Genomic DNA, 27,714 nt, shown 5'->3' with positions numbered 1-27,714 from the left:
ATCAGAATACTATTTTAGGGTTTTGGAATTAAAAGACTTCTCTTTGGACTACTGAAGTTCTCAGAGTAAAATCTCAGGATCTGTTTGGATGGCTTTGTTTTGTACTATGAGGAAAAGTAGTGTTGTTGAAGAGGGATAAAAAAGCTGATACATAGAAAAAGAGACAAACGATGGTCTTGAATGTGTCAAGTGCTTGATTCTAGTTGTTCTTGCTGCCTTGCCATGCCTCTTGCTTACCTAAATTTTGCTTGTTTGATACCTAATTCCATAAGAGATTTCACTCTTTTTTTAAAACTTTTATTTATTTTTGGGAGACAGAGAGAGAACACGAATGGGGGAGGAGCAGAGAGAGAGACACAGAATCCGAAGCAGGCTCCAGGCTCTGAGCTGTCAGCATAGAGCCTGATGAAGGGCTCAAACCCACGAACTATGAGATCATGACCTGAGACGAAGTCGGGCGCTTAACCAACTGAGCCACCCAGGCCCGTCCCCTTTAAAAAAATTTTTTTTTAACTTTTATTTATTCACTCTTACTAAATCCATTTTGCCTAAACTGGTTTAATTTAGATTTCTGTCAGTTACACCCAGTAATATCTAATACTTGTATTAAATAGTAACTAATAAGGGCAATAGGAGCAGAAGATAATATTGTACTTAGTTGAAACATTTTTTACTTCAAGTTACATTACTCTGCTAAATGGTAATGATTTTTCATGTAATAATCTGAAACTTTAAGGCTCCATAGAGGTTTTCAAAGTATTTCTTTGGAAAGAGTCATAGCATACATCTTAGAACTGGTTTTTAATTTATTTATGAAGAGTTGTCTGTACCCAGGAATTTGGATAGCCATCTCTTAGAGGCAGTTCTAGAATGTGCTTTGTTCTAGAATCCTAAAATCAATTATAGAAATCTACAACCTATAAAACATTAGAATATCATGATTCTATATCATGATAGAGCAAGTTTTCTTCACCAATACTTTAATTTGTTTAAACCTCTCTAGTGCCTATGAGGTATATAACTTTGAGCCAAGTGCTATATGGACATAAAATTAGACAATTGGTTTTCTCTAGATATTTATTACCTAATAATGAAGCCATGACATAAACCCAAAATTAAACAATAACCAAAATGCCAGCTATGTGGTACAGATGATAATGTCATAATAGGAAACACAGGATAAAGTGACCTGAGTGTACTCACATGGTCTTGAAGATTTGGTAAAGGAGATAGAACTTGGGCTGTGAAGAATAGAGGGATTTGGTCGGGGGAAAGACATTCTAGGCACAGGGAACAAAGATGAAAGATGGAAATGTGCCATTAACTTATTCTGTTAGTAGACATTAACTGTTGTGGTTCCAGCTATAGGTTAGTGGCTTTTGAATATCAGGTTATGGAGGTAGAGTGGAGATGATAGGTGGTGATGACAGCCACTACAGGGATTGAGCATGGTAGCTAATGGTTTATTGAGTGTGATAATGCCTTCCAAGTTTGATCTGCTTCCAGGTAAACCAGTTGGATCTCTAATATGATTTGAGGATGAGAGGATAAGGTTGGAGGATAGTAGTGAATTTAAAAATAAAACACAATTGGGGGTACCTGGGTGGCTCAGTCATTTGAGCATCCAACTCTGATTTCAGCTCAGGTCATGATCCCAGGGTCATGGGATTGAGCCTCGAATGAGGCTCCACAATGATCGTGGAACCTGCTTAAGATTCTTTCTCTCTCTGTCCCTCTCCCTGATTGCACTCTTTCTCTCTCTAAAATAAAATTTTAAAAATTAAAAAAATAAAAATAAAAATAAAACACAATCTAAGGATTGTTCCAAAATAGCTATAAATATACAAAGCACCACTTCTGTACCAGAGTAAGCTAGAGTTCTTTTATTTGAAGCAGCTACAGATGTCCACCAGCACCCTACAGAACCATATCCCAAAGCTGAGGTTCACTATGGAGCTTCCTTGAGTGCAGTCTTGAGAACAACCAGGCATTATAACTCATTTATGAATGGGTAAGACAAGAGTGTATCTGATAAGTCTTAGGTAAGTTCAGCTGAGTTCTGTGGACCAGAAACTGAGCATTGGAATACCTAAATACTAAACATGGGAGTTTCAGTATGATAGTACAAATAAAAGCTTTCTCTAAGAAAAAAAAAATCACTAAGAACATTATGATAAAAAATTGGTAAGAAAAATGAAGTCAGGCCACAAAATGTTTTGAAGGAGAATTATTAGTTTTAAGCAGACCATGGTTAAATGTGTAGTGGAGCATTGCTGTGTATTAAGTTAGGAGCCCAACTGCCTGTGTTTGAGTCTTGATTCTGCCATTGCCACATGATCTTGAATAAGTTCCTTAAACCTTTCTGTGCCTTGATTTCTTTATCTGTAAAATAAGGAAATACAATTCAGTTCCTTAACCCTGCAGGGTACAGTGCTAGAGAAAGGGCATTTAAGCACTAGATAAGTGTTGATGGTTGAGATTGCTAGAAATATTATTCTTAAGAAGTTACAGTTAATATACATAAACACTTTCAGTTCTTGGACAGTGGCAGAATTTCAGAATTGAGTCCTTGCTATGAAGGTTATGGTTGAATCCATGTAAGTGGGTGAATTCTCACCCACTCTTAAGTATTTCTTATACAAATGTTCTGTTTCACTTTCTTTCACTTCAGCATTTCTAACTTTTCACTTTTCTATTTTCCTGCCCTATATGTTTCCTCTTATTCCAACCTGATCCTAAAATCTGTTTTACATTAAAAGTGCCTACACAAAATATTGAGAATGTACAAGTGCAGTTTTAGTTCCCAGATTTTACTTAAGATACTTCGCCTTAGACAGAACCCTTTTCCTAACCTGTGCTTGGGATCACTGTGGCTCCCTTCTTTCTCACAGCCTCATTGCCTAGGTTGTCCAGTCTTGTTTGCCTATGTTTTATAGACTGCTTTTGGAGCTCACTATAACACAACATAGAAACCAAAATATAATACAGGATTTTTTGAATATTTTTTAAAAACTTTATTTTAAAGAAATTATAGAAACATCAGAAATTGCAGAAATGACACAGAGAGATCCTTTTTTTCCATCAGACAGATTCTTCAAATGTGGTGACATCATACTGTGCATCCTCAAACCCAGGAAACTGATATTGGCACAACACAACTAATTAGAGTACAGACTCTCTTGGATTTCACCAGTTTTTTTTTGCATTCATTTATTTGGAGGAGGAAAGGATGTGGTAGTAGTGGTATAGTCTTTATGAATAATCATATGACATTTGTCACATGTGTAGATTTGTTTAACTACCAGCATGTTTAAGATACAGAACTACTGCATATCCGTAAGAGCTCCTTCATGTTCCAGCCACTCTCCTATAATGTACCAGCCCAGCATACTCCTGTGACCCAACCCCAAATTGTTAGCCATCCCTAATCTTCTTAACCCATCTATTGTAGGTCATTTTCCTTAAGGCTAATAGCTTGTAAGAGATATAGCTATTTTTGTTTGTTTTTATTTGGGGAAGGTGGGCAGTTAACTTTGGTTGTCCTAATCATATGCACAAAATATTTTTTCTGAGTATTTACATAAGAACTGTAAGAAAAGTGTACTTCAAAACATATGATCAAAATCTATGTGATCAAATGAGTTAATACTTGTTGTTTGTGTCCAGTATATGTATTCAATAATTCTAGTTGAGATTATTTTAAGAATACTACGTTGAGATTCATAGGTTTCTTAAAAAACTGACTTAATACCTGAGAAACATTGTTTTTGTAACGGGTACCTGGTACTTGTGAAATGCCTGGGATGGTAAAATATTTTTAGGATTTTAAAAAAATAGCTTTTCAGATGGTATAAATGTTATTTTTATTTTTATTTTTATTTTTTTACTTTTTGAAACACATACATGGTAATAACTCCAAACAGTACCAAAGCCACAAATAGTGAAAATTCTTTCTTACACTTTAAACCCTAGCCTGCCAGTTCCAGTTCATCCATTCATCACTTTATTAGTTTCTTGAGTATCCTTCAAAGATATTTTATGCATATTTAAGCCTAAATGGGTGTAGAAACTTTTATCATACAGTTGTTCTAAGCCTGCATTTTTTCATTTAACACTATGTGTTAGACTTTTCCATTGATAAGGAACATTGAGGTCTGCTTGTTATTTTAAATAGGGAGTATAGGGGCGCCTAGGTGGCTCAGTTGCTTAAGCGTCCAACTTCTGTTCAGGTCATGGTCTCACGGTTTGTGGATTCGAGCCCCGTGTCAGTCTCTGTGCTGACAGCTAGCTCAGAACCGGGAGCTTGCTTCAGATTCTGTATCTCCCTCTCTCTCTGACCCTCCCCTGCTCACGCGCGCTCGCTCTCTCTCTCTCTCAGAAATAAATAAACATTAAAAAAATTGGGAGTATAGTGTGATATTATGATTTATAATAAAAAGTATATATTTGGTCTCTCTTCCTTTCTGGCAGTGAGCTCCAAAAAACCCTTGGAATTTCCTGTGAGAGAGCAATGAAAGATGTCTTTTTTATGTAAAGGAAGTGACTTTTGGAAAGCTTTGAATGGGGTCTCCTTGCCAGTGGAGCCAACCTTGTGATTTGAGGGTGGGGATTATAAGTCCCCTTATCCCCCTGTACCACCGCCTCTGGGGAGTAGATTAAACTTAGATGCCAGCAGATGTTGATTTAATCACCACATCTACGTAAGGAAACCTCCATAAAGGTCCCAAAGGAGGGAGTTTAGAGAACTTCCAGGTTGGTTAACCAGAAACGCTTATACCTGCCACCATGCTGGACCCAAAATACTACCAGGATGAAAGTTCTTTTGTTCAGCATCTCACACTATGTTTCTTTTCCATCTGGCTGTTGATTCGTATCCTCTAATGTCCTTATAATGAACTGGCATTCTAGTGTGAGAAACTGGTTTCCTGAACCCTGTAAGCACTGTAGCAAGGAGAGTGTCAGGGGAACCTCTGATTAATAGCAATTTGGTTAGAAGAAGTACATGTATTCTAATTGAACTTGGTATTGGCGTTTGAAGTGCGGGAGGAGGTCTTGTAAAACTGAACCTTTAGCCTGTGGGATCTGAGGCTATCCCCTTGTCTGAGTTGGAGCATTGCTTAGACATGTGGAGGGGGGAAATCTACACAATGAAATTGGATGTAGAACCCTTACATAGTATTTCATTTTATGGATGTACAGCTAGTTCTCTCATCTGATAGCTTTCATAACTGGTAGTTTATTGTAACAACGTTTATTTGACAGCCATCTTTGTCTAATTGAGCTGTGGCCTTTTTGTTGACAGCGTGGAGTCTGCTGTTCATTGTTACCTTCCTTGCATAGATCCTGCTCCCAGAGCATTATCTGTAACCCATTTTGGGTTTCTTTAAGTGATGTGAGGATTTAGACACTTAAGAATCAAATTTAGGGGGTGCCTGGGTGGCTCAGTCAGTTAAGTGTCCAACTCTGGATTTCAACTCAGGTCATGATCTCACTGTTTCTGGGATTGAGCCCCAGGTCAGGCTCCACAGTGACAGCATGGAGCTTGCTTGGGATTCTCTCTCTCTCCCTCTCTCTCTCTGCTCCTTGCCTCCCCATGCTTTCTTTCCCTCTCTCAAAATAAATAAACATTAAAAAAAAGAATCAAACTTAGGGCAAAACTGCTCCATTTGTTGACTATTTGCCTTGTGATTCATTTCTCAGCCACACCCAGTTCAGTAGCAGCTTTTTTTATATTCAGTCTAGTGATCATAGAAAGAATTTGCTTTTCCCACTCCTATTTTATCAGTTTAAATAATATTTAAATCACATAGTTGTGATTGCAGTTTGGACAAACATTTGTGATAACAAGCACATCCTTGATTAATAGACCCCCCCCAATAGTGGGAATAAAGGTGCTTACTAGTGGTAGCCTAATAATCAAAATATAAGGTATGCCAAAGTCCTCATCAGTGTTACACTGGAAAACGGAATATCGATTAATCATGTGAGTCAGTTAAATGAAGCTTGGTTAAGAGCTTCTTGTATTTCATTTTAGATAACTGTTCCCCTGTTGGTGGGCATTTAAATTGTTTCAAGCATTTTGCTTACTACAGTAATCAATAAATGTACTTAATCATTTTGTTTGCGTATATATAGGAATATCTTTATCTAAAAATTCCTTGAAGTAGATTTAGTGTGTACAAGGGGATAGTCATTTTTTCATATTAATAAATTTTGCTAAAGGAGGATCTCAAATATTGTGTAATTTTCAATATTTAACCATAATAAAGATAGGTGTAGATTTCTTTCTTTTAAAATTATCCACTGTGTTCCTTTTCTCCTTCAGTTTAATTTGTAGAGAGGAAAACTATGTTCATGAGTCATAAAATACATTGACAGTATTCAAGGCATTGAGTCATAGAATTCCAGACATCTCTCACACATAAATGAATCACTTTGTGTGCTGTGTGTGTGGTTTATCCTTTGTAATAGAAATGTTTCTCAATTTGAGTAAGTCTGATCATATTTAAATACTCTAGGGAAGTTTGCTGTGTTAATGATTAACACTGAAAAACCTTAAACCAAGGATCCTTTTATTAAAATGACTAAATTAGGACTCAGCTTTGAATAAAGTCTGAGATTTTAGTGGTTCTGAGTTAGCTTTATCAACATCTTCAGTGATTTCTGTGCATAGCATTCTGTTTGGTGAGGTATATATTGGAATAAAAAATCATGATCTTGTGGAAGTTAATTGTGGTTAGAGAGACATGAGCTCTTATTACTAAACAATTTTAATAGCCACTGTACCAACCTCCTGTTACTAAAGCACCTGTTAATACCTAAATGACAAAAAACAGTATCACAAATATATTAAAATTATATGAAAAAGCCAATAAAGAACCAGTTATAATTATGTTACATACATCTTTATAATACCTTTTTATATGTTACTGTTAAACCTTTTTTGGGTTGCCTATTAATATTTATTTATCTATTTATTTATTATTTTTTAATCTGTCTTTTAACTGGCAACTTTTTTCCCATTTTATTCTCAATTGTCCAACTATTCTTTCTTAGAGTATTTGGGGTATTGCCAAAGCAGAAAATTATTGCATTGTGAAATGAACTTTTTCATTTTCCTAAATTTTGAAAGCTATAATATTCTAATACGATAAGAGACACCAAAGTTCAATATCTTTTTTTTTTTTTTAATATTTTTATTATTTCTAGGAGAGAGAGAGAGAGACAGCGTGAGCAGGGGAGGGTCAGAGAGAGAGGGAGATACAGACTCCGAAATAGGCTCCAGGCTCTGAGCTGGCAGTCAGCACAGAGCCCGACGCGGGGCCTGAACCCACGAACTGCGAGATCATGACCTAAGCTAAAGTTGGACGCTTAACCGACTAAGCCACCCAGGCGCCCCTCAATATCTCTTTAAGTGAGAAATTTATTGGGGCACCTGGGTGGTTCAGTTGAACTTCCCGATTTGTGATTTTAGCTCAGGTCATGATCCCATGGTTTGTAGGATCAAGCCTTGCATTGAACTCGGTGCTGGGCATGGAGCCTGCTTAAGATTTTATTTGTCTCTCTTCCTCTCTCCCTCACATGCATGTTTTCTCTCAAATAAATTAAATAGGAAATTTTTTTCTCTTAATAGTATAGGAGTTAATGGTCCAGGTTTGTGGGGCAACTCTGTTCTATAAGATCATTCAAGATCTTGTTGCTTAACAGTCTTGTAGGATATTGACCTAACTTCTGTAGAATAAAAGCTGGCTCAGTTTTACATCTGCCTTCCAGCCTATGGGAAATGGGAAAGTATTAGTCCAGCTCTAAAGTGGTTATCTGGTAAGTTAAAGATGATATGAAAGTTGTGTCTTTACTTCTAACTCTCATATCATACTGATCCTAACTAAAGTAACAAAACCTAAAGGCAAAGTAGGAATATATTCTCTTACTGCATGGGTAAATAACCAGCTACAACTTTATTCTTATGGACAAAAGGGAAAATAAATAATGGAAAACAACTAACAATCTATCACAGAGCTCTATCCAAAAATTGGGGTGTAAATTTCAAAATAAGTCTAAATAAATAGCTTTCTCAGATGCAACCAAGTCAACAACACTCTTGTAACTTTAGTTGAGGGGAAACATGAATTAAAAATCCCTGAATGTCACTTTACCCCATAGTCTTGCTTCTCAAACTGGGAATTATTGGTGTTTGAGCAGGGGAGGTACATGATGCCTTACATTAGGTGTACCGTCTCTTCTTGAAGGAAGGTTTGGAAGACTGTATTTTTTTAAATGAAAGTATAATTAAATACATTATTAGTTTCAGCTGTACAATGTAATGATTCAACAGTTTTATACATTTCTCAGTGTTTATCAAGATAAGAGTACTCCGAGCTGTTCTACCCATCCCTCAACCCATCTTCTCTCTGGCAACCACAAGTTTGTTCCTTGTATTTTAGAGTGGTGGGTTTCTTTTGTCTCTTTTTTTCTTTGTTCATTTGTTCTGTTTCATAAATTCATATGGTATTTGTCTTTCTTTGAGGAACTTACTTCAATTAGCGTTATTGCAAATGGCAAGATTGTATCCTTTTTTTAATGGCTGAGTAAATCCATTGTGTGTGTGTGTGTGTGTGTGTGTGTACACAAATAGTCCATTGTGTGTGTGTGCGTGTATGTATGTAGGTGTGTATGTATGTATGTGTGTATATATACATGCACACCACATTTTCTTTATCCATCTTTCTTGTCTTTAAATGGATGGACCCTTGTGTTGCTTCCATGATTGTATGTAATGCTGCAATAAACATAGGGATGCATATGTTGTTTTGAATTAGTGGTTTTTTTCCTTTGGGTAAATATCCAGTAGTGGAATTACTGGATCATATGGTAATTCTATTTTTAATTTTTTGAGGAACTTTCTTACTGTTTTCCACAGTGGCTGCGCTAATTTGCATTCCCACTAATAGTGCACAAGGGTTCCCTTTTCTCCATACTCTTGCCAAAACTTGTTATTTCTTGTCGTTTTGATTTTGGCCATTGTGATAGGTGTAAAATGATACCTCATTATGATTTTAATTTACAGTTCCCTGATTAGTGATGTTGAACATCTTTTCATGTATCTGTTGGCCATCTGTATGTCTTCTTTGGAAAAACATCTATTCAAGTCCTCTGCCCTTTTTTTTATTGGATTGTTTGGGTTTTTTGGTGTTGTCATATAGATTCTTGATATATTTTGGATATTAACCTCTAATGGGATATATCAGTTGCAAGTATCATCTCTCATTTAGTAGATTGGTTTTTTTTGTCAGTGGTTCCCTTTGCTGTGCAAAATAGAAGACTGTATAATTTTGTGTTTACAAAGATGGGAATATATTTTAGAGCCACAAAGAAAATTGGCAGAAATTTTAAGAAAAACCTTAAGACTGTTTTAAGGGATAATTTCAAATCCCCAGAGAAATATTTTGGGGTACTGTGGAAACATTTTGATAAGTAAACTTTTTGGTTTGTTAAGATTTGTTTTATTTAGTTAGATTAACAATTCCAAACTTTGTAATTGTGGAAATATATTGGAAAAATAGGATGAAGTAAAAGAAATTTGCCTATGTATATCTGCAGCATATCAGCATCTTTATTCAAAGAAAGCCTAGGAAGCTATTTCTCTGTCACCTTAGGTTTTATTTTTGGTGCACTTTATAAAACCATTTCTTTAAGGCCAAAATATTATTTCAGGTCTTTCTTACCCTAGGAAGGAAATATTTTGTTAATGGGACTTGCTGACTTAGACTAGGGTTGTGGAACTAGTAAGTTGGTAGTTCATGGTTTTTCTTCATTTAAAGTATACTGAAATCAAGTTTATATTAAATATTAACACTTATGTTCCACCTTTCCTTCTTCTCACAGGACAATGAAAAGAGAACTCCACTGCATGCTGCTGCCTATCTTGGAGATGCAGAAATCATTGAACTGCTTATTTTATCTGGTACGTAAAGCTCTGTACAATAAGAGCACATCATGCCTATTTTTGTCATAATTAATATTTATCAAACCTAGTGACTGTTTCTTTTTATTTGTTTCATAAGCTGAAACTTGCTTGTTCATTCTACAGCTGACCTTCTATCACGGGCCAGGTTCTATTCTAGTGCGTAGAGTATGTCAGAGACCAAAACAAAGATTACTGCCCTTGTGGAGTGTATACTCCAATAAGAAAAACAGGGTAGGGCGCCTGGGTGGCTTAGTCGGTTAGGTGTCTGACTTTGGCTCAAGTCATGGTCTCGTGGTTCATGGGTTCGAGCCCCACGTCAGACTCTGTGCTGACAGCTAGCTCAGAGCCTGGAGACTGCTTCAGATTCTGTGTCTCCATCTCTCTCTGACCCTCCACTGCTTGCTCTCTCTCTCTCTCTCTCTCTCTCTCTCTCTCTTTCTCAGAAATAAAAACATTTAAAAAATTAAAAAAAAAAAAAGAAAGAAAAACAGGCTATACATACAAGTAAATGTTATAGCATGTTAGAAGATAGTAACTGCTATAGAAAAATAAAAAGGTGGGTCAGAATCATGGGGTAAGATGAGCAGTATATAAGCTCAGGCATTATATAGACTATTCATCATAGGCTTGATTGACCATAGAGTAACTAGGAGACAATTGCAGTTCTTCAAGAGGGAGGTGATGTGGCTCAGACCAAGTGTGATAGTGGAGGTATAGGTATTGAGAAATGGTATGATTGTGATGTATTTTGAAAGTGATGGCAGCCAGGTGTAGCTTTTATCTAACTCTTTTTGAGGGCCTTTATTTTTGTACTTTATTTTAAAATTTCTCCTAAACTGTTTAAAACTTGATAGAGCTGTCTCTTATGGAATAGCTCCTCTTGTGATCAGACTGTCTGTAGTCAAACAGAGCTCAGAAATATTTTTGTTGTAGCTAAGTTATATTATATTTGTTAGAAAAGGATGTATGTGCTTGAATTGTGCTTGTGTTGTCAAATTGTGATATACACATAATGCAATTGGAGAAATAGTATCATTCATTTAATATTTTGGAGTAAGACCACTGAGAGAAATTTTGAATGAAGATTCTAATTCAATAGCCTAATAGAATTTTGGTATTTTATAAATTTATTAAAATTTTAAAATCTGGTGCTCGCTTCGGCAGCACATATACTAAAATTTTAAAATCTGGGTTTTATAACATTGTATGGTTGCATAGAATTAAATATAATTAGATATTGACCTAGCTAATATTCTTTTTTTTATTGAAGTGTAATTAGCATACAATGCTATATTAGTTTAATGTGTATGGCATACACATTGCTAAGTGCTTCCCAGCTGATACTCTTACTGGTTTCTTCATGAATAGCTTCATCACAGATCTCCTTCATTGAAGATGTCTGTTCCTCTGTGAATGCTTCCTAGTTCCAGCTTAAATTTACTAGCGATTACAACTGAGGAGGTACAAGAGAAAAATCGTATTTCCTCTTAATTAAGCCTTCTACTATAATAGTGTGAATTGATGGGATATAGGTTTATATATGGAATTTCTTTACATTTTCTAAGAAACAGTTTCTTTTTTCATTAAGAAATAGGTATGCTGCAAACAGTACAATTCCAGTTAATTTAACGTCTAGGACTTTGGATAAGACCTCTACTGCTGTGTTTCTTATTTTAACACAGAATTCTGTTCATTTACTTTTGTTTTAATGCAAAGATGGTATGACGTAACATGGAGGGTTCTTTTCCCCATTTTTAATTTTTAACCTAAGAGAAACTTTTCAAATCCTCAGTTTGACTTAATCCCTGGCTTTTAAAATGAACGCACAAAGGATTTTTAGCTACTTAAAGAAGGTTGACTTACTGGTCTCTGTAAGTATTATAATCAGATGAGCCATATGAATATCAGATATCAGCTTTGAAATAAGCATTTGAGAGGATGCTCAATTTTTTAAAATAATTTAAATAGAAATAATGTATAAAACTAACCGCCATACATGTATATAAACTATTCCAACTTGTCTTTGAAAAATACTTTTAATATTATGTTTAATCAGTTTCATGGGGGCTCATGTAGTTGTATTTACAATTAAAAATAAAGTCATAAATAATTTTATAGTTCTCAAGATAAAAAATTACATTTTTACATTGACCTCAAACTGTATTGTTTCCTGCTCCAAATTTCTTTTGCCTTCAATTTCTACTACTCCCCCTTTTGCCCATTCTGCTCTAGTGCCACTGGTCTTCTATTCTGGGTCTTTGAACTATTCCTTCTTCAACCTCAAACTCTCTTTTCTCAAATAGCCACATGACTTGTTCCCTTACCTTTTTCATGTACTTGCTCAGTGGTACCCCCTCAATGAAGTGTTCCTTGATCACTGTCACCACCGCCCCCATACTTTCCCTCTCCTATGCGTTATCTTTTTGTCCTGGTACTTATTATCTGATACCCTTTTAAAATTTTGGTGCTTGTTTCCTATCATTCTCTCCTTATTAGAATGTAAACTCCAAGGATGGTTTTAGTTGGCTTTGCTTTCTAACATATTTATTCCCAGTATCTACAATAGTTTTGAATACTTGTTGAATGAATGTGTGGTTATAGCAATATAAGTATAGACTTTTCACATTTTGGTCTCAGTTTCCCAGGTCTTTAGTGGAAGTGAGAATGGGAGAGGTGGGAATGAGGTAGGAATGTGGGTGGGACTGCAGGGATTCAGGTAAGTGGAAGAGGAAAGAAGGTAAATGATTTGTTTTCTATGGATGCAACTCAAGCTATTCCTTAGACTTTGTTTCTTTTCAGACAACCACCTGGGCTCTAAGAAAAATAAATAAAACTTACTTGGATCTGGAATGAAATCCAAGGCTAAGTTTCTACTAAACCATAACCTCCGTTTTCTACTTAAAAATGAAAAAATAGAAAATGAACCAGGCTCCATGTTGCCAGGAGAAGCACGGCAGATAGTATAAAGAGTATAGGTTCTGTAGCCAGATAAATTTAGGTGCAAATCTTAGTCCTCTCAGTACTGAGACCTCTCAGTACCTTTGTGAAATTTGGGAGGTTATTTAATCTCTCAGCCTAACTCCCTCTTCTGAAAAGTAGGAATAATTTAAATTTTATACGTTTGAAGCAGATGAGATAATATTGTTAAGATACCTAGAAAAAGCTCCTGGCACATCATAGATACTTACAATTTGGGCTATTATTATTTTTTTAAAGTTTATTTCTTTATTTTGAGAGAGAGAGAGAGATCGAGAAAATCCCAAGCAGGCTCTGCACTGTCAGTATGGATCCCAATGCGGAGCTCTGACTTACAAACTGAGATCATGACCTGAGCTGAAAGCAGTTGGATGCTTAACTGACTGAGCCACATGGCAGCCCCTGGGTTCTTATCTTTTAATCACCCCCTTCTTTCTTTCCTCAACTTTATTTGGTCCTGCAGTATATCAGGAATTACCTTTCTTGTGACTTTTAGATTATAGTCTTCTAAAAATTCTCCTCTGCTCATTGTGAAATCCACTCACATTCTGAAATGATTAACTGGAGGAGTGACTTGTCTATGGGGGGAATATGGACAAGAGTTTATTTCCACAAGTGAGGAAAACAAAGATTGAAGAAAAATAGACTATACAGAGTAGTCTTACTCAACTAATTCTAGAGTTTTAAAAAAGCCTTTAAAACTATACAGAAGGGATACCATGTTACTGAACAACCAATGGGTTAAAAAAAAAGAAATAAAAGAGCAAAAAAAATCTTGAGACGAATGAAAATGGAAATACAACATATCAAAACTTATGAGGTATAGCAAAAGAAATTCTAAAAGGAAAGTTCATAGCAGTAATTGCCTGCATTAAGAAAAAAGAAAGAAATCTGTATTTGTAGATGACATGATATATATAGAAAACTGTAGACTTCACCAAAAACCTGTTAGAACTAATAAATTCAGTAAAGTTTCAGGATTCAAAGTCAGTATACATAAATCTGTTGTTTTTCTTTCTATACATTGATAATGCCTTATCAGAGAAATTAAGAAAACAGTACCATCAAAAAGATAGAAAGTGCATTAAAAGCAGTAAAATAGGTAGGAATAAATTTAATCAAGGAGGTAAAAGATTTGTATACTGAAAACAAATAAGATCTTGATGAAAGAAATTGAAGAAGATAAAAATAAATGGAAAGATATTCCATGCTCATGGATTAGAAGAATTAATATTGTTAAATCTCTATACTACGCAAAGCAGTCTACAGGTTCAATGCAGTCCTTATCAAAATTCCAATGGCATTGTGACAGGAGTAGAAAAACCGGTACTGAAATGGAACCACAGAGACCCAAATAATTCAGACAATCTTGAAAAAGAACAAAGCTAAGGGCATCACATTTTCTGATTTTAAACTATATCACAAAGCTGTAGTAACCAAACCAGTATGGTATTGGCATAAAAATAGACACATAGATCAATGGGACAAAAGGGAGCCCAGCACTGAACCCACATATATATGATAATTTATGACAAAACCATAAAACTCCTAGAAGAAATCATAGGGGGTAAGCTCCTTGATTTCCGTCTTGGTAGTGATTTTTTGGATTTGACACCAAAAGCAGAAATAAGCAGGGACTCCATTGACGAAAAGGCTTCATTCAGTACAGCAAAGGAAACCAACAAAATGAGAAGACAACCTACAGAATGGGACAAAATATTTAAAATTACGTATCTTATAAGGAATTGATATCCAGAATATAGAAAACTCACACAAATCAATAACAAAACAATTTAATTAAATCTTGGCAAAGGAACTGGAAAGACATTTTTCCAAAGGAGAATATGGCAACATATACATATGGCCAACAGATACATGAAAAGATGCTTAACATCACTATTCATCAGGGAAATGCAAAGCAAAACCACAGTGACCTATCATCTCACACTTGTTCAAATGGTTTTTATGAAAAAGATGAGATAAAAAGTTTTGGCAAGAATGTAAAGAAAAGGGAACTTTTGTGTACTCTTGGTAAGTGTGTAAATTGGGATAACTACCATGGAAAACAGTATGAAGTTTCCTTAAAACATTAAAAATGGAACTACCATAGGATCCAGCAATTCTACTTCTGACTGTATATCCAAAGGAAGTGAAATCACTATCTAGAAGAGATATCTGCACTCACATGTTAATGGCAGCATTATTCGCAGTAACCGAGACATGGAAACAACCTAAGTGTCTGTCAGTGGATGGATAAAGAAGTCGTGTATATGTGTACCTGGAATATTCTTCAGCCATAAAAACGATATCTTGGCAGTGTTCCAGCAACATGGATGGACCTTGAGAACATTATACTAAATGAAATAAGTTAGAGAAAGATAAGTAATACCTGTTCTAACTTATATGTAGAATCTGAAAAAAACTGGACTCACAGAAACAGAAGAGCTTGGTGGTCGCTAGGGTTGGGGGAAATGAGTATAGGCAGTCATAAGGTAGAAACTACTAGTTATAAGGTAAGTAAGTTCTGAGGATGTAATATGTCGCATTTGACCATAGTAAACACTAATATATATTAGAAAGTTACTGGGAGACTAGATTGTCAAAGTTCTCGTCACAAAAATTTTTTTTTAACTATTTGAGGTGATGGATGTTAACTTAATGTAATTTTTTCACAATATACATGTTAAATCCTTATGTTGTATATTTTAAACTAATATGTTGTTACCTCAATTATATCTCAATAAAACTGAGGAAAAGAGTAAATATTACTGAGAACAGTAGTCTTCAGATAGTATACTTTAAGTCTACAAAAGTAGACTTTAAGTTTGTGTAGTGGTGTATTAAGGGTTCTACTTAAATTTGGTGTGAAAGCTGTGGTTGTTGAGGCCCAGGTTAGACACTGATTTCCATACTCTTGATTTCAAATTCTGTGTCCATCAAACAACCTTAGGATCATACTGAATGAATTTTTAATAAGTTTACTTAGAAATTAGAGTTGAAACTAGGTGTTTGACCTGATTGAGTCCCTATAAACGAAGAGGAGAATGAAATACGTGGAGAGGAGAAAGTAGGCAACAAAAGTAGGCTAATTTGTTCATGTTAGCAATGAAAACTGTTGGTGTAGAATGTTTAGGGCAAATTGCTCCTGCCTTTCATGAGTGACATTTTACAGTTGTAATGGTGGGGGGATGGGCATTAAGGGGAGCACTTTTTGGGATAAGCCCTAGGTATAATATGTACGAGATGAATCACTGGATTCTACTCCTGAAGCCAAGACTGCAGTGTATATTAATTAAATTGAATTTAAATTTAAAAAATTATAATCTTAAGAAAATTAATATGAAATAATCTCCATTTAGCTCTTGCATTATACCAAAGTCATGGTATGCTTCAATAAAAATACCATAAATACATTAATTTTATATTATAAAAACTACTTTAGTATTGATGGCAAGGTTATTTTTTGCTACAGTATTTCTCTGAAATGAAAAATGAAGAAGGTAAAAAGGTTGACATCAACCTACAGTCCTGTCCTTCCATGTTCATGTTTGGGTTTTGATTGTTTTCCAACTTCTTATGGTGGGAAGTAGAAAACTGTTCTCTAATTTGTTTCACTCTTGTGTTTTCATTGTCAAGAATTATGACTTTACATTCTGTCTTGTAATCAAAATTCCCACGGTTTTCACACAAACACCCAGTCCTTATCCATTGCTTCTCTAGCCACAGCTTTTTTATTTTTATGTATCTGTTGGTTGTATAGACATCATCATCAAGTTGTTAGGTGGTGGAGTTTGTTTTGTTTTGTTTTGTTTTTAAATTTTCAGTAAGAGCTCATTCTTATTTCGGACTGTTGCCTTTTTTATTTAACTGAAAAGTAGATTGGCTAGTCATAAAATTCTTGATTCATGCTTTCTCCTCTTAACTTTATAGATGTTACTCCAATGTCTTCTAGCATTAAATGGAAGTCTTGGATCAGGTTCTTCTCTGCTGACCATTTCCATCCCCCCATACCACCCTCCACCATCATGGTCACTTCTCTTTTGCCTGGATGCCTGTAGGATTCAGTGCTTTATCCCTAAAATTCAGTACTAGCTTACCTAGGGTAAATCTGTTCATTATTTTTGCTGGGAAGAAATGTCAGTATGCACTTCTAGTTCTGAAACTTAGATTTTTTTAAGTTTATTTTTGTTTATTTTGAGAGAGTGCTAGAGATAGAGCAGGGGAAAGGCAGAGAGGGAAACAGAATCCCAAGCAAGCTCTGCGATGTCAGTGCAGGGCTCAAACTCACGAACTGCGAGATCATGACCCGAACCAAAATCAAGAGTTGGACCTCTAACCGACCTGAGCCCCCCACATGCCCCTGAAATTTAGATTTTTATTTCATGTTTATCATCCATTGAGTCTTTGAATATTTTATTTCTGTTCTTCCTCTCAGTAAATTTTTCTAACATATATTTTTCTATGAGTTTTTTTCTGATTGTAATTTTGTCTTTTCCTTTTAGGTTATTGCCTTATTTAGGTCATTGTCCTTCATTCTTGCATCACATATTTAATGAGCATGTCTGTGTATCAGCCACTATTCTAGGTGTTGTGAGTAGAGCTGTAAATAAAACAGATGGAAGTCCCAGCCTTCATGGAGTTTATGTTTTAATGGAGGAGATAGTAACAAGTTAATACCTATAGCTTGTCTAGTAGTGATAATTGCTATGAAAAGATTAAAGCAATAGTATGTTGGGTGGGGACCAGTTGCTGTTTTATATTAGGTTATTAGGAAAGGATTCAGTATTATATGACATTTGAGCAGATAAATAAAGGAGATAAGGAGGCAAACCTTGTACACCATGCAGATATTTAGAGGAAACAGAGAGACCAAGACCAAATACAACGAGGGGTGGCATGTTGGAGACGAGGTAGAGGAGGTAGCAAGGTTCCAGATCATGTGTGGCCTTGTAGGCTTTGGCAAAGACTTGGTTTGGCCCTTAAAGTAAGGTGGAAAACCAAAGGAGAGTTTCGAGGGAAGTGACCTAGTCTGACTTAGGTTTTTTGGCTGTGGTTCAGATTCCTGGCTGTGTTTTAAATCATGTTTATTTTCCCTTTTGTTATTTCTAGGCTTTTATCTGTGATTGTTTTATTTTCCTTTTTTCTTTCCTGATCTTTGCCATCTCTCATCTCTTTGCATTGTTTTTCCTCTATCTTGGAACTCTTTAAGGTCTCTCTTCAGAGCTTACTTTCTCTGAAGTCGTGTATAGAGAGTAGTTTGTAGAGTCATCCTCTCCTTTCCTGGGATGATTTCTTTCATATACACCTATTGACTGTTCCCTCAGTTTATTCTGCTCCCATATATTTTCTGTCATGTCCTGTGCTGCATCTTTACATATCTTTGAAGAATACTCTTCTCTCCAGAACATCTGTTTGCTAATGAATAGAGTAGGGAGGGGCAAAAGTGAGCACCAGTTAGGTTTGTCTGTTCCAGTAGCTCTCACACTGAACGGGTTTTCTCTCAGTCTAGCAGAGGAGCTTCCTTCAGTTGTGTACTTCATGTCGTTAGCTCCTTAGATCACAGGTTCTTAGGTAGTCATGTGTGGGTGTTTGGCTCTTACCCTTCATCTTCATTTGGATCAAAATAGTAAAGATACCTGGTTGATCCCTCTTTTAGAACTGCCCCACTTTATTCTTCTGTATTGTGAAGTTAGAGTTCTGTGAATTACCCATATAGCTTGTAGATCACCTAAAAGATTGTTAGAAAGGGATTCCGGGACACAGCAGAAAAAAAAGTATAGATGGACGTGCACACAAACACATTCTTTTAGAAGACCCCATGGTCTTCCTAAAATCTGAAGAAGTTTCACTTGATTTGGTATCCTTCCTCATTTTGGTATAGGTTTCACTGTATTTGGTGGAAATTTTCAGTCTGGTTTGCAGATGCAGCTGTTTTCTCGTACTGAGGATGGTATTTCTTCACATTCTCTTTTATGTTTTGGTGAGGTTTTTTGTTTTTAAGAGCAAAACTACGGACTCTCTTTAACTTGCAGTCCAGAACTAAATTTGTTGGAAACCATATATTTATATATGAGGTACCTCCAAGATTTTTGGATGAGGAGTATCATTCTTGACATGTTATATATAAACAAGCAAGTAAATCCTTCTGTAGAATCTATAGTAACACTGGAGTCTGGTGGAATTAATTTCACAGTTGGTATTGATTGGAATAAAATAATCAGAGGTAACTGTGCAGGTTTACTACCTCAAATACTATTCTCAATTTACTTTTTCACACTTAACTCTGTGAAGGTATTATTATTATAGAAAGGGAAACTAAGGTATTTAGATTTAATAACTGGCCAAAAGTTACTCTGCTATATAGTTTTGCTCCTCTCTTCACTCTACTTTCTGCCCCCTGTCCACTTACTTAGCAAAATTTGTGTAGATAATTACTTTTAGTGAAGAACCTGTTTTAAGGACTAAATTTTCTGGCTACAAAGTATATATACTTTTATGACAGCTATTCATTTAATGCTTGTATTTAAAACCATAGGTTTGGCAGTACCTCAGACTGTTTCCAGTGTGTGATTAACTGGTCAGATGACTGTTTTGTGTAAGTCAAAAATTTATTTGATTAGTCTGTTATAGAAAATATAGCCCTTAATAAGGAAATATGGATATTATGTTTCTGGTATTAGGAATTAGACCTAAAGTATGTAATCCTTGAAAACCTTCATTGCTGGTGTATTAGTTTGCTAAGGCTGCTATTAAAAAGTACCACAAGTTGAATGACTTGAACAGCAGAAATTTATTTTTTCATAATTCTGGAGGTTAGAAGTCTGAGATCAAGGTGTTGGTGGCATCCTTCATGATAAGGCTGTGAGGTAAGGATCTGTTCTGGGCCTTTCTCTGGCTTGTAGATGACCACTTCTCTTTGTGTCTTCTGTCTGTACATGTCTGAGCCCACATTTCTCCTGCTTGTAAGGAAACTAGTCATATTGGATTAGGGCCCACCCTAATAACCTCATTTTAACTTACCTCTATAGAGACCCTGTTTTCAAATAAGTTCTCATTCTGAGGTGCTGGGTTTAGGACTTCACCATATGAATTTGGGAACAGTGGAGGGAGCACAGTTCGAGCCATAGTATCCAGTGTCCACAGTACCATCTTAAATGATATAGTGCAGCAGCTGTTGGTTTTTTGTGTTGATTTTTGTTTCTTTATTTTTTAGCATTACAGGTGGAAAAGTGGAAATGTAATTGTTTTTTGCTTATTCCACTCCCAATCTGAAAACAGAATCTGAAGCTTTTGCCACTGCTTATCGTAGGCAGCCAAAGGGGAAAGCATTATTTCCAGTTTCAAAAGAGTAATGAAAGTGTTTGGCTCCTGGCCTAGCGCACCGGATTTGGACTGTCTCCTCTGAGGCTTAGGAGCAGAAAAGAGAATTATTCTCTGCAAGGAGAAATTTGAGAAAATTATTAGTGGGACTACTTACAATGATTATAAATACCTTGAAAATAAAAATAAGGTTAATAATATCTCCTATCAAGTACTTAGCCTAGCTCAGAGGTCAATAGACTTTTTATGTAAAGGGCCAGACGGACATCTGGCAACTACTTAATTCTACTCATATAGTGTGAAAGCCACATTGTTAACATTTTAATTGCTGTAGCTGTATTGCAGTAAAACTGTTTACAAAATAGGTGGCTGGCAATCTGGGCTATAATTTGAAGACACTCTGGTATAGATTATGAAGATGCTACCTCATTTACCTACTTTTAAGGTAAGGCAAGGTACTTAATAAGTATGAGATAATTTATCCTGCGTACATATTTCAAAATAGGACAGAATGTTGTAACTGGAAATGGATCATACAGATCACTTGGCACAACCCTTGTTTTACTGATAACTGAGTTTCAAAACTCAGAGAATTGGTAGATCTTGTTGATTGATTAGATTAGGGAGAAAACAGATGAGTTGAGACCTAGAGTCAAGTGGGATGCTCCTGATTTGAGTTCCTGACTCGTGGAACCCACTTTGTAGAAACAGGAATTCCCTATGTTGTTTCATCCTTGGTCCCATCCTCCCTCACCCTCTACCCCACCCTCCATATACACAGCAAGGCATAGGAGACAGGGATTATGATTAACACATGAAGGTCTAGGCTATGGGGAACAGCCCCAGGTCACACAGCCTGCTGGTTACAGAGCCATTCTTAGATCACAGGTTCTGCTCCCAGGCTTCTTCCAGTAACCCCTGACTGTCTCTTGACAAGTCCAGACCTCTCTTCAGCTGCATTGTTGTCTAGAGCCCAGAATAGACTGATGTAAATAAATCAGATTTTTAAATTTATTTTTAATTATTTTCTTGTTTATCTTCAAGTGAGCTAGACATTTGCTTACTCCTGGAATTCTTACCTTAAATTTTTTTCTTTTATAAACTGTCAGAGTACATTTTTATATGTATGAATTATTAAATGAAAAGACTACGTGAAAGGAAGCTGGTTATCTGAACTTTTCTATATAATCATTTACTGTGGTATTAAATTAAATGGATATAACCTGTTTTGATTACCTTGCAGTTGTTTTTTGCTTTTAACATTTCAAAAATCTAATTACATTTCTGCTCTGGAAAGATGGATCCAAATTCAGATATTTGATATGGCATATGTGCTGCCTGCTTATTTATCATCTTAAGGGAAAGCTCATAAATTTCCCTTATATATGGTTCGTGGGGAGGGGGACCTAGTAAAGAGAGTATTTGATATACAATTGGACATAGCTGTCTAGGATTTAATGAAATGTGCAGTAGTCAGTCAGTGATAGCGTTCTTAAATTCCTATCTTGATTTTCTTCAATTCCTCAGTAGTGCTTCCTCTTACTTGAGGGTTTCCCAGTAACCTAACTTCAACAATTGGGATGGGGCTGCTGTTTTGTATTCTCTTCTGTTTTGATGATTAAGAAATAGTAAAGAAATTAATCCTTTCTTACTGATTTAGAAACCAGAGATATTATACTCTGCCATGTGTAGAGTATGTGATGTCACCAGAGCTGTTACATTTTGAGTTTCTCTCTTTGAAAGCTATTTTATGTTTTAAGTTGATAGGATTTTTTTTTCTTTGTCTCCATCTTCATTGTTAGCCATTGTGACTGGTTTTCAGCTGTTAGACTAGTAAACTTTACTCTAGAAATATCTTTTCCATTAGTGGAATGACTTTGTAGTTTGTGTCTGTGAATATATAATTTTGGAGCCGTCTGTGTAGAGCAGAAATCTCGTTACCTTCACAGTTCACATATGGTGATCTCTGGGACCGTGGCCATCTGAAGTGTACTGCATCATGTTTGTTTCTCTTACTGCATTTTCATTTTAGAGCCAACTGTTGCTCTTATAACGTGCATGGCTGTGCCTTATTTGCCTGTTAATATGCAAAGCGCATACTAACTAATGGATGTGGGCAGGAGAGATATTTGTTCTGTTGGTGTCCTTAAAAATAGTTCAGCCATTTCTCATATACCCACTTGACCTTTAATTTCCAAGGAATTAAAATATTTGATTAATGTTAGGAGAAACACATGATTTAAACAAAAGATAAGTGTCTTCTGAAAAAGATTGTGATCAGATGTCTAGAATCCTATGGTGCTGATCTTCCTTCAGATAAGTATCTTGAGAATCTACAAACAACAAACCAAAATTTTAAATCAAATGGTCTGTTATATTAATAGCAAGTAGTAGTATTTTGTATCCTCAGTAAACCATTAGTGGATTCTTAGTTACAGTCACTTATGTTTTTTGGTAAGCTAACCTTAACTTTGTTATTAAAATTTGTTATTATGGGGCTGTCTGGATAGCTCAGTCAGGTAAGGGTCTGAATTCCCCTCAGGTCATGATCTCATGGTCTGTGGTTTCAGGCCCCATGTCGGGCCCTGTGGTGACAGCTCAGAGCCTGGAGCCCGCTTCAGATTCTGTGTCTCCCTCTCTCTCTCTGCTCTTCCCCCACTCACATATTTTGTGTGTGTGTCTCTCTCAAAAGTAAATAAACATTTAAAAAAATAAAAAAAGAATAAAATTTGTTACTGTAAGTGAAGACCTGGGTGGCTCAGGTCATGATCTCCCAGTTCTTTGGTTCAAGCTCCACATCAGGCTCTGTGCTGACAACTTGGAGCCTGGAGCCTGGAGCCTGCTTCAGATTCTGTGTCTCCCTCTCTCTCTGCCCCACCCCCACACCTGCTCACTCGCTTGCTCATGCTCTCTCTCTCAAAAATAAACATTAAAAAATATTTTTTAAAAAGTCAAGAGAAAGACTGTTAATTATCATAACTTAAAGTGGAAGAATGGAACCAGCAGGGTCTTTTACTTTGGGCTGCCAAATGGCCATAAAAATTAGATTTTCTTCCTTCAACTGTGTATCTGATAACTGTTCAAAAGAAAGACAGAACTGTCTTTACTTTCTTCCTAGTTACTTTCCAATTTGTTTCTTTGCACTTGAAGCCAAATTCCTGGAATTTTTATGGCCATTCCTTTTATTCCTTCTTCAGTATGTTTCTTTTTTTAAAAATAAGTGGCATTTCAATTTTTTTTAATGTTTATCATCGAGAGACAGAGACAGCATGATCATGGGAAGGGCAGAGAGAGGGGAGACAGAATCCAAAGCAGGCTCCAGTCCGAGCTGTCAGCACAGAGCCCGATGCAGGGCTCAAACCCACGAACCGTGAGATCATGACCTGAGCCAAAGTTGGACACTCAACTGACTGGGCCACCCAGGCGCCCCTCAATTTTATTTAAAAAGTTTTAAACATATATTTAAAGGCATGTGGTACAGTGAAACTGCCTTTCTACCTCAGTCCTTTATCACACAGTTTTCATCATACCACACCACCTACAGAAATGCATATGCAACCACTATTATTAATATCTCAGTGTTCCTCCAGAGTTTCCTTCTGCATATAAATATGAAGATAGATACTTATCTTTTCCATAGATACTTATCTCTTTCTTTTCTACATAAAATTAAAGAATACTATTCATACAGTTCTCACTGCTTTTTTCACTTTTTATTTCTCAGATCTTTATCAGCACATAAAGAGTCTTCTGGTTTTTTGTGACAGCCACATTCTATTTCCTTGTTAAGTAATATCTGGAACCTTATAACAGCCGCATTCTGTTTCCTTATTAATTAATATCTGGAACCAAACTTATAACCCTTCCCATTTGCTGAAGACCCATAATCAGTCCTCATTCTTTTCTACCTTTGTCTATCCAGAGTACTTGTCTTTTCTGAGTCTGTCACTACCTTTCAGGCCTTAAGGCTAGTTCTTGCCCTTCAACTATGCATATAAATAGAAATTGTAGAAAGAGGTACAAGGATTATGGAGAACCATTGAAGTTCCAAGCAGATAACTGGGAGAATGAAGAAGCCTAGCTTCTATATTGCTCCTTCATTGTCTCTGAGGACTCTAACCTTCTCTCTCACCTGTAAACATTTTAAGTGTTAGCACTATCTACATTCTACCTCTTACCCAACATAAATGTGTTCAGGTAGGCTGTGTTTTAACCACTTTGGTGTCCCAAGAGCCTAGCAGATGGTTGTTCAGATGTTTATTACATGAATATAATTACCACTCTCTCTAGCTGTTCTTCATTTTGTTGAGTCCCTGTCTTTCACCCAAAGCCTACTTGAACAGTCATGAAAGCTCTCATGTTGGTTCTTGATTCTTTCAGTGTCCTCACTGTCACTGCTCAGAGGTCAGCTACTCTCAGAATTTCAACTGCTACATTTGTTGATGGTTTTATACACTTACATTTCATTTCATTTTTCTCTCACATTCAAGACTTTTAAATCTGCTTGTAATGTCACTGTACTGTGTGTGTTTATTCTGTTAATCTTTGTAACAAGCTATTAGGAGATCTGCTTTATAGATGAAGAAACAGTTTCACATGGATCACACAATTAGTTCGGAACCCATAGCTAGTAGTTATTAGAGCCATAACTTTGAGTCACTGCACTTGATTATTCCTTGGAACCTCGCACTCAAAACATACAGTGTAAACATTGGACATCTGAATTCTAACCTTGGTTCTACTCTACTTTGATGTTAAGCTATCCACTGTACCTGTGTTTCATCATCTAGAAAATAAGGAGGTTGGACTAGATATCTAAAGCCCTTTCTTACTAGCAAGTCATGATCTTGGATAGAAATCTAGAATTGTTTATAAATAGGCAATTGACCTATTGCCAGTCCCTCTTCACTGTTAAGAGCCAGGGCTCTGTCTTTCTACTTAGAGATATACTGATGCTACAGTTTGATTGTTGCTTCTATTTGGTTGGGATTTAGGTACAAAATCAGTGGATTTTATGTAGCCAATAGATTTTTCCCTCCTCTTTTTTTTGTCTCCCAAATGTATTTATATTCTATTAAAGATAATTTTTGTCCATCGCCAGTGACTTTTTAATAAGTTTTTTTTCTTTACTGTTTATTTATATTTGAGGGAGGAGGGGGAATGACAGAGTATAAGCAGGGCAGGGGCAAGAGGAGGAGACAGAATCTGAAGCAGGCTCCAGACTCTGAGGTGTCAGCACAGAACCTGAAGCGGAGCTTGAACTCACAAGCCGTGAGATCATGACCTAGGCCCACGTCTGATGCTTAACTGACTGAGTCACCCAGGTGCCCCAGCAATGATTTTTAAATAACTGTATGCAGTTGATATTTTTTTAATAATTTAAACTTTTAGGTATAACCCAGAAAGACATGTGGGTTCATTCATTTCTTTCTCAGTTTTTTCCCCCTAAGTCTATAGCCATTGTATCCATTTTACACAGGAACTTTATAATACCTATTGCAGTTTTTATCCTCATTGGAGAACTATTTTGATATTATGTTGCTTTATAACATGATAGATTTGTTAGTAAAGAAATGTAATGATGACTTTGTAATGCTCTGCGTTTTACATAGGAGTATTCTTATTTATTTAAGTATTTGACTTTTTTTAAGGCACATTTTAAAATGGGATCTTATTTTTACTTTAATATGCTCTGTATAAAGGTGCTTTTCTAGTCTATATATAAAAGAATGTTTCTTTATTTTTAATAAAAAGAACGAATACCTTATTGGATAGTTTTGGTTTGTGATTTAATGGTAATTTATTAGTAGAAAGTATAAAAAATGAAGTATTATTTCAATTGTTAATTATCCAATTTGGACTATATATAACTAATATTTCAGGAGATTTATTTAAAATATTTTATGCAAAACATTTCAATTTATTTTTTTCTTCTTGTTGCAGGAGCTAGAGTTAATGCCAAAGACAGCAAATGGTTGACACCTTTACACAGAGCAGTTGCATCTTGTAGTGAGGTATGAAATTTCTCTTAGTAAATACATTGTATATAAAAACATTAAGTAGGCCTGCCTGTGAGCCCATATTAAATTCTGTGTTTTCAAAAGAAGGAAAAAGCAACTGAAAATGCCTAGATTGGTTATTTTACTTTAGAATTTGTATAGACCAAGTTAAGTGTTCCCATTTCTCTTTTGTAACTAAGGTCTCTTGGAGAGTTTGAAGTAGCAAAGATTATAAAACCCTCCTTGTCTTTGTCCTACAAGAGAAATTATTTGCTATCTTATAAAATCTTCCTCAGTCTTCTCTCTATTGGACAGGCTGCAGAGGTTCTACTGAGTGTAATCAAGAAACAATATCAACACTATGTAGCAATTCACTGAAGTATTGTTTAGTTAAACACTGAAATTAGCTTCAAAAACATTACATCATCTCACATTTTACCAGTTCTAAATATATCACCTAAAAATGCTAGGTGTCTTATGGGGAAGAAGAGTTTCTTCTTATTTATGACCCTATATACTTTTTTACTCTTCAAGATAACTGACATTTTTGGAGAATTTTTTTATGTTTTCATACTTCTAGTCCTCATGACATCCTTGTAGGATAGATATTTTGAGGGAATTGTAGTTAATGATTTGTCAGAAACCACTCAACTTTTGAGTAGCAGAAATGGGATGAAAACCTAGACCCTCTTTTTTCTGTCATCTTACTCTTTCTCAAATGTATTCGGTGCATTTTAAAAATGCAATGTGCCCAAAGAACTCTTAGCTCTGTTTTTCTTTATATTCCTCATTATGAACTACATCTTGAACCCAGAACAAGATTCAAACAAGTGAAGAGTAGAGGGGGAGTGGCTGGGAGGGATTTCAAACCCTGCAGTGTGACCGAGGCAGTCTGTTAGCTGTGGCCTCCTGGTTGGGAGGAAGGGGGAGGGAGAGAACCGTGGGCGGTACACTGGAGCACATCTTCCCCCGGATCCGGGTCCGTGATGTGCCTGTAGCTGAGGGAATGTGCAGCCTGGATCTGGAGAAACTGGTTACATGTATCACTTGCCACCTTCTAGCTGTGTGACTTTAGGCAAATCTGGGGATTATCATGAAAACTAAGACATTAACCAAAACACTTTGAATTCTGAAATTCCTTGGTAATGTTAATTAAGTTTGTGGTTAGCCCTCTTGTAAAGAGTTTCTGTAAACAAAGCAGTTAAGAAAGATAAACATCACTGTCATTGGGACCTATTAATAAGTTAGTCATACCTCTCCAGTTTTTAGTATGACTCTTGGGAATATGAATATTAAAATTAATGGAGTTTTGCCAAATTAAAGAATACTTTGTATATTTGTAGAGATTGTAAAACAGACCAAAAATTCTTAAATTAATATTAGAGGAAGATTGCAGGTTCCGCCCAAGACTCAACAGCTGATTTTTAAAAATTGTACTTAGCCTGAACTTAT

At 35.9% G+C, this 27,714-nt stretch overlaps 1 protein-coding gene across 4 annotated transcripts in view; it reads left to right on the top strand.

Moving 5' to 3' along the window:
* ANKRD28 (ankyrin repeat domain 28) overlaps nt 1-27,714 on the top strand; it is a 206,487-nt gene that overhangs the window by 106,182 nt on the left and 72,591 nt on the right. For 3 of the 4 annotated variants that reach the window (XM_039242213.1, XM_039242212.1, XM_039242215.1), the window contains 2 exons: nt 9,886-9,964; nt 26,207-26,277. In XM_039242213.1, the coding sequence (XP_039098144.1) occupies nt 9,886-9,964; nt 26,207-26,277 (150 nt within the window). The remainder of the gene's footprint in view (nt 1-9,885; nt 9,965-26,206; nt 26,278-27,714) is intronic. The other variant, XM_039242214.1, reaches the window with a different exon arrangement.

This window comes from Hyaena hyaena, unplaced genomic scaffold (genome assembly GCF_003009895.1).
Source record: "Hyaena hyaena isolate Hyena2069 unplaced genomic scaffold, ASM300989v1 scaffold_210, whole genome shotgun sequence".
In the NCBI taxonomy this organism is placed as follows: Eukaryota; Metazoa; Chordata; class Mammalia; order Carnivora; family Hyaenidae; genus Hyaena; species Hyaena hyaena.
The sequence above is the reverse complement of the archived record's forward strand: the minus strand, read 5'-3'. Positions and strand labels throughout refer to the sequence as shown.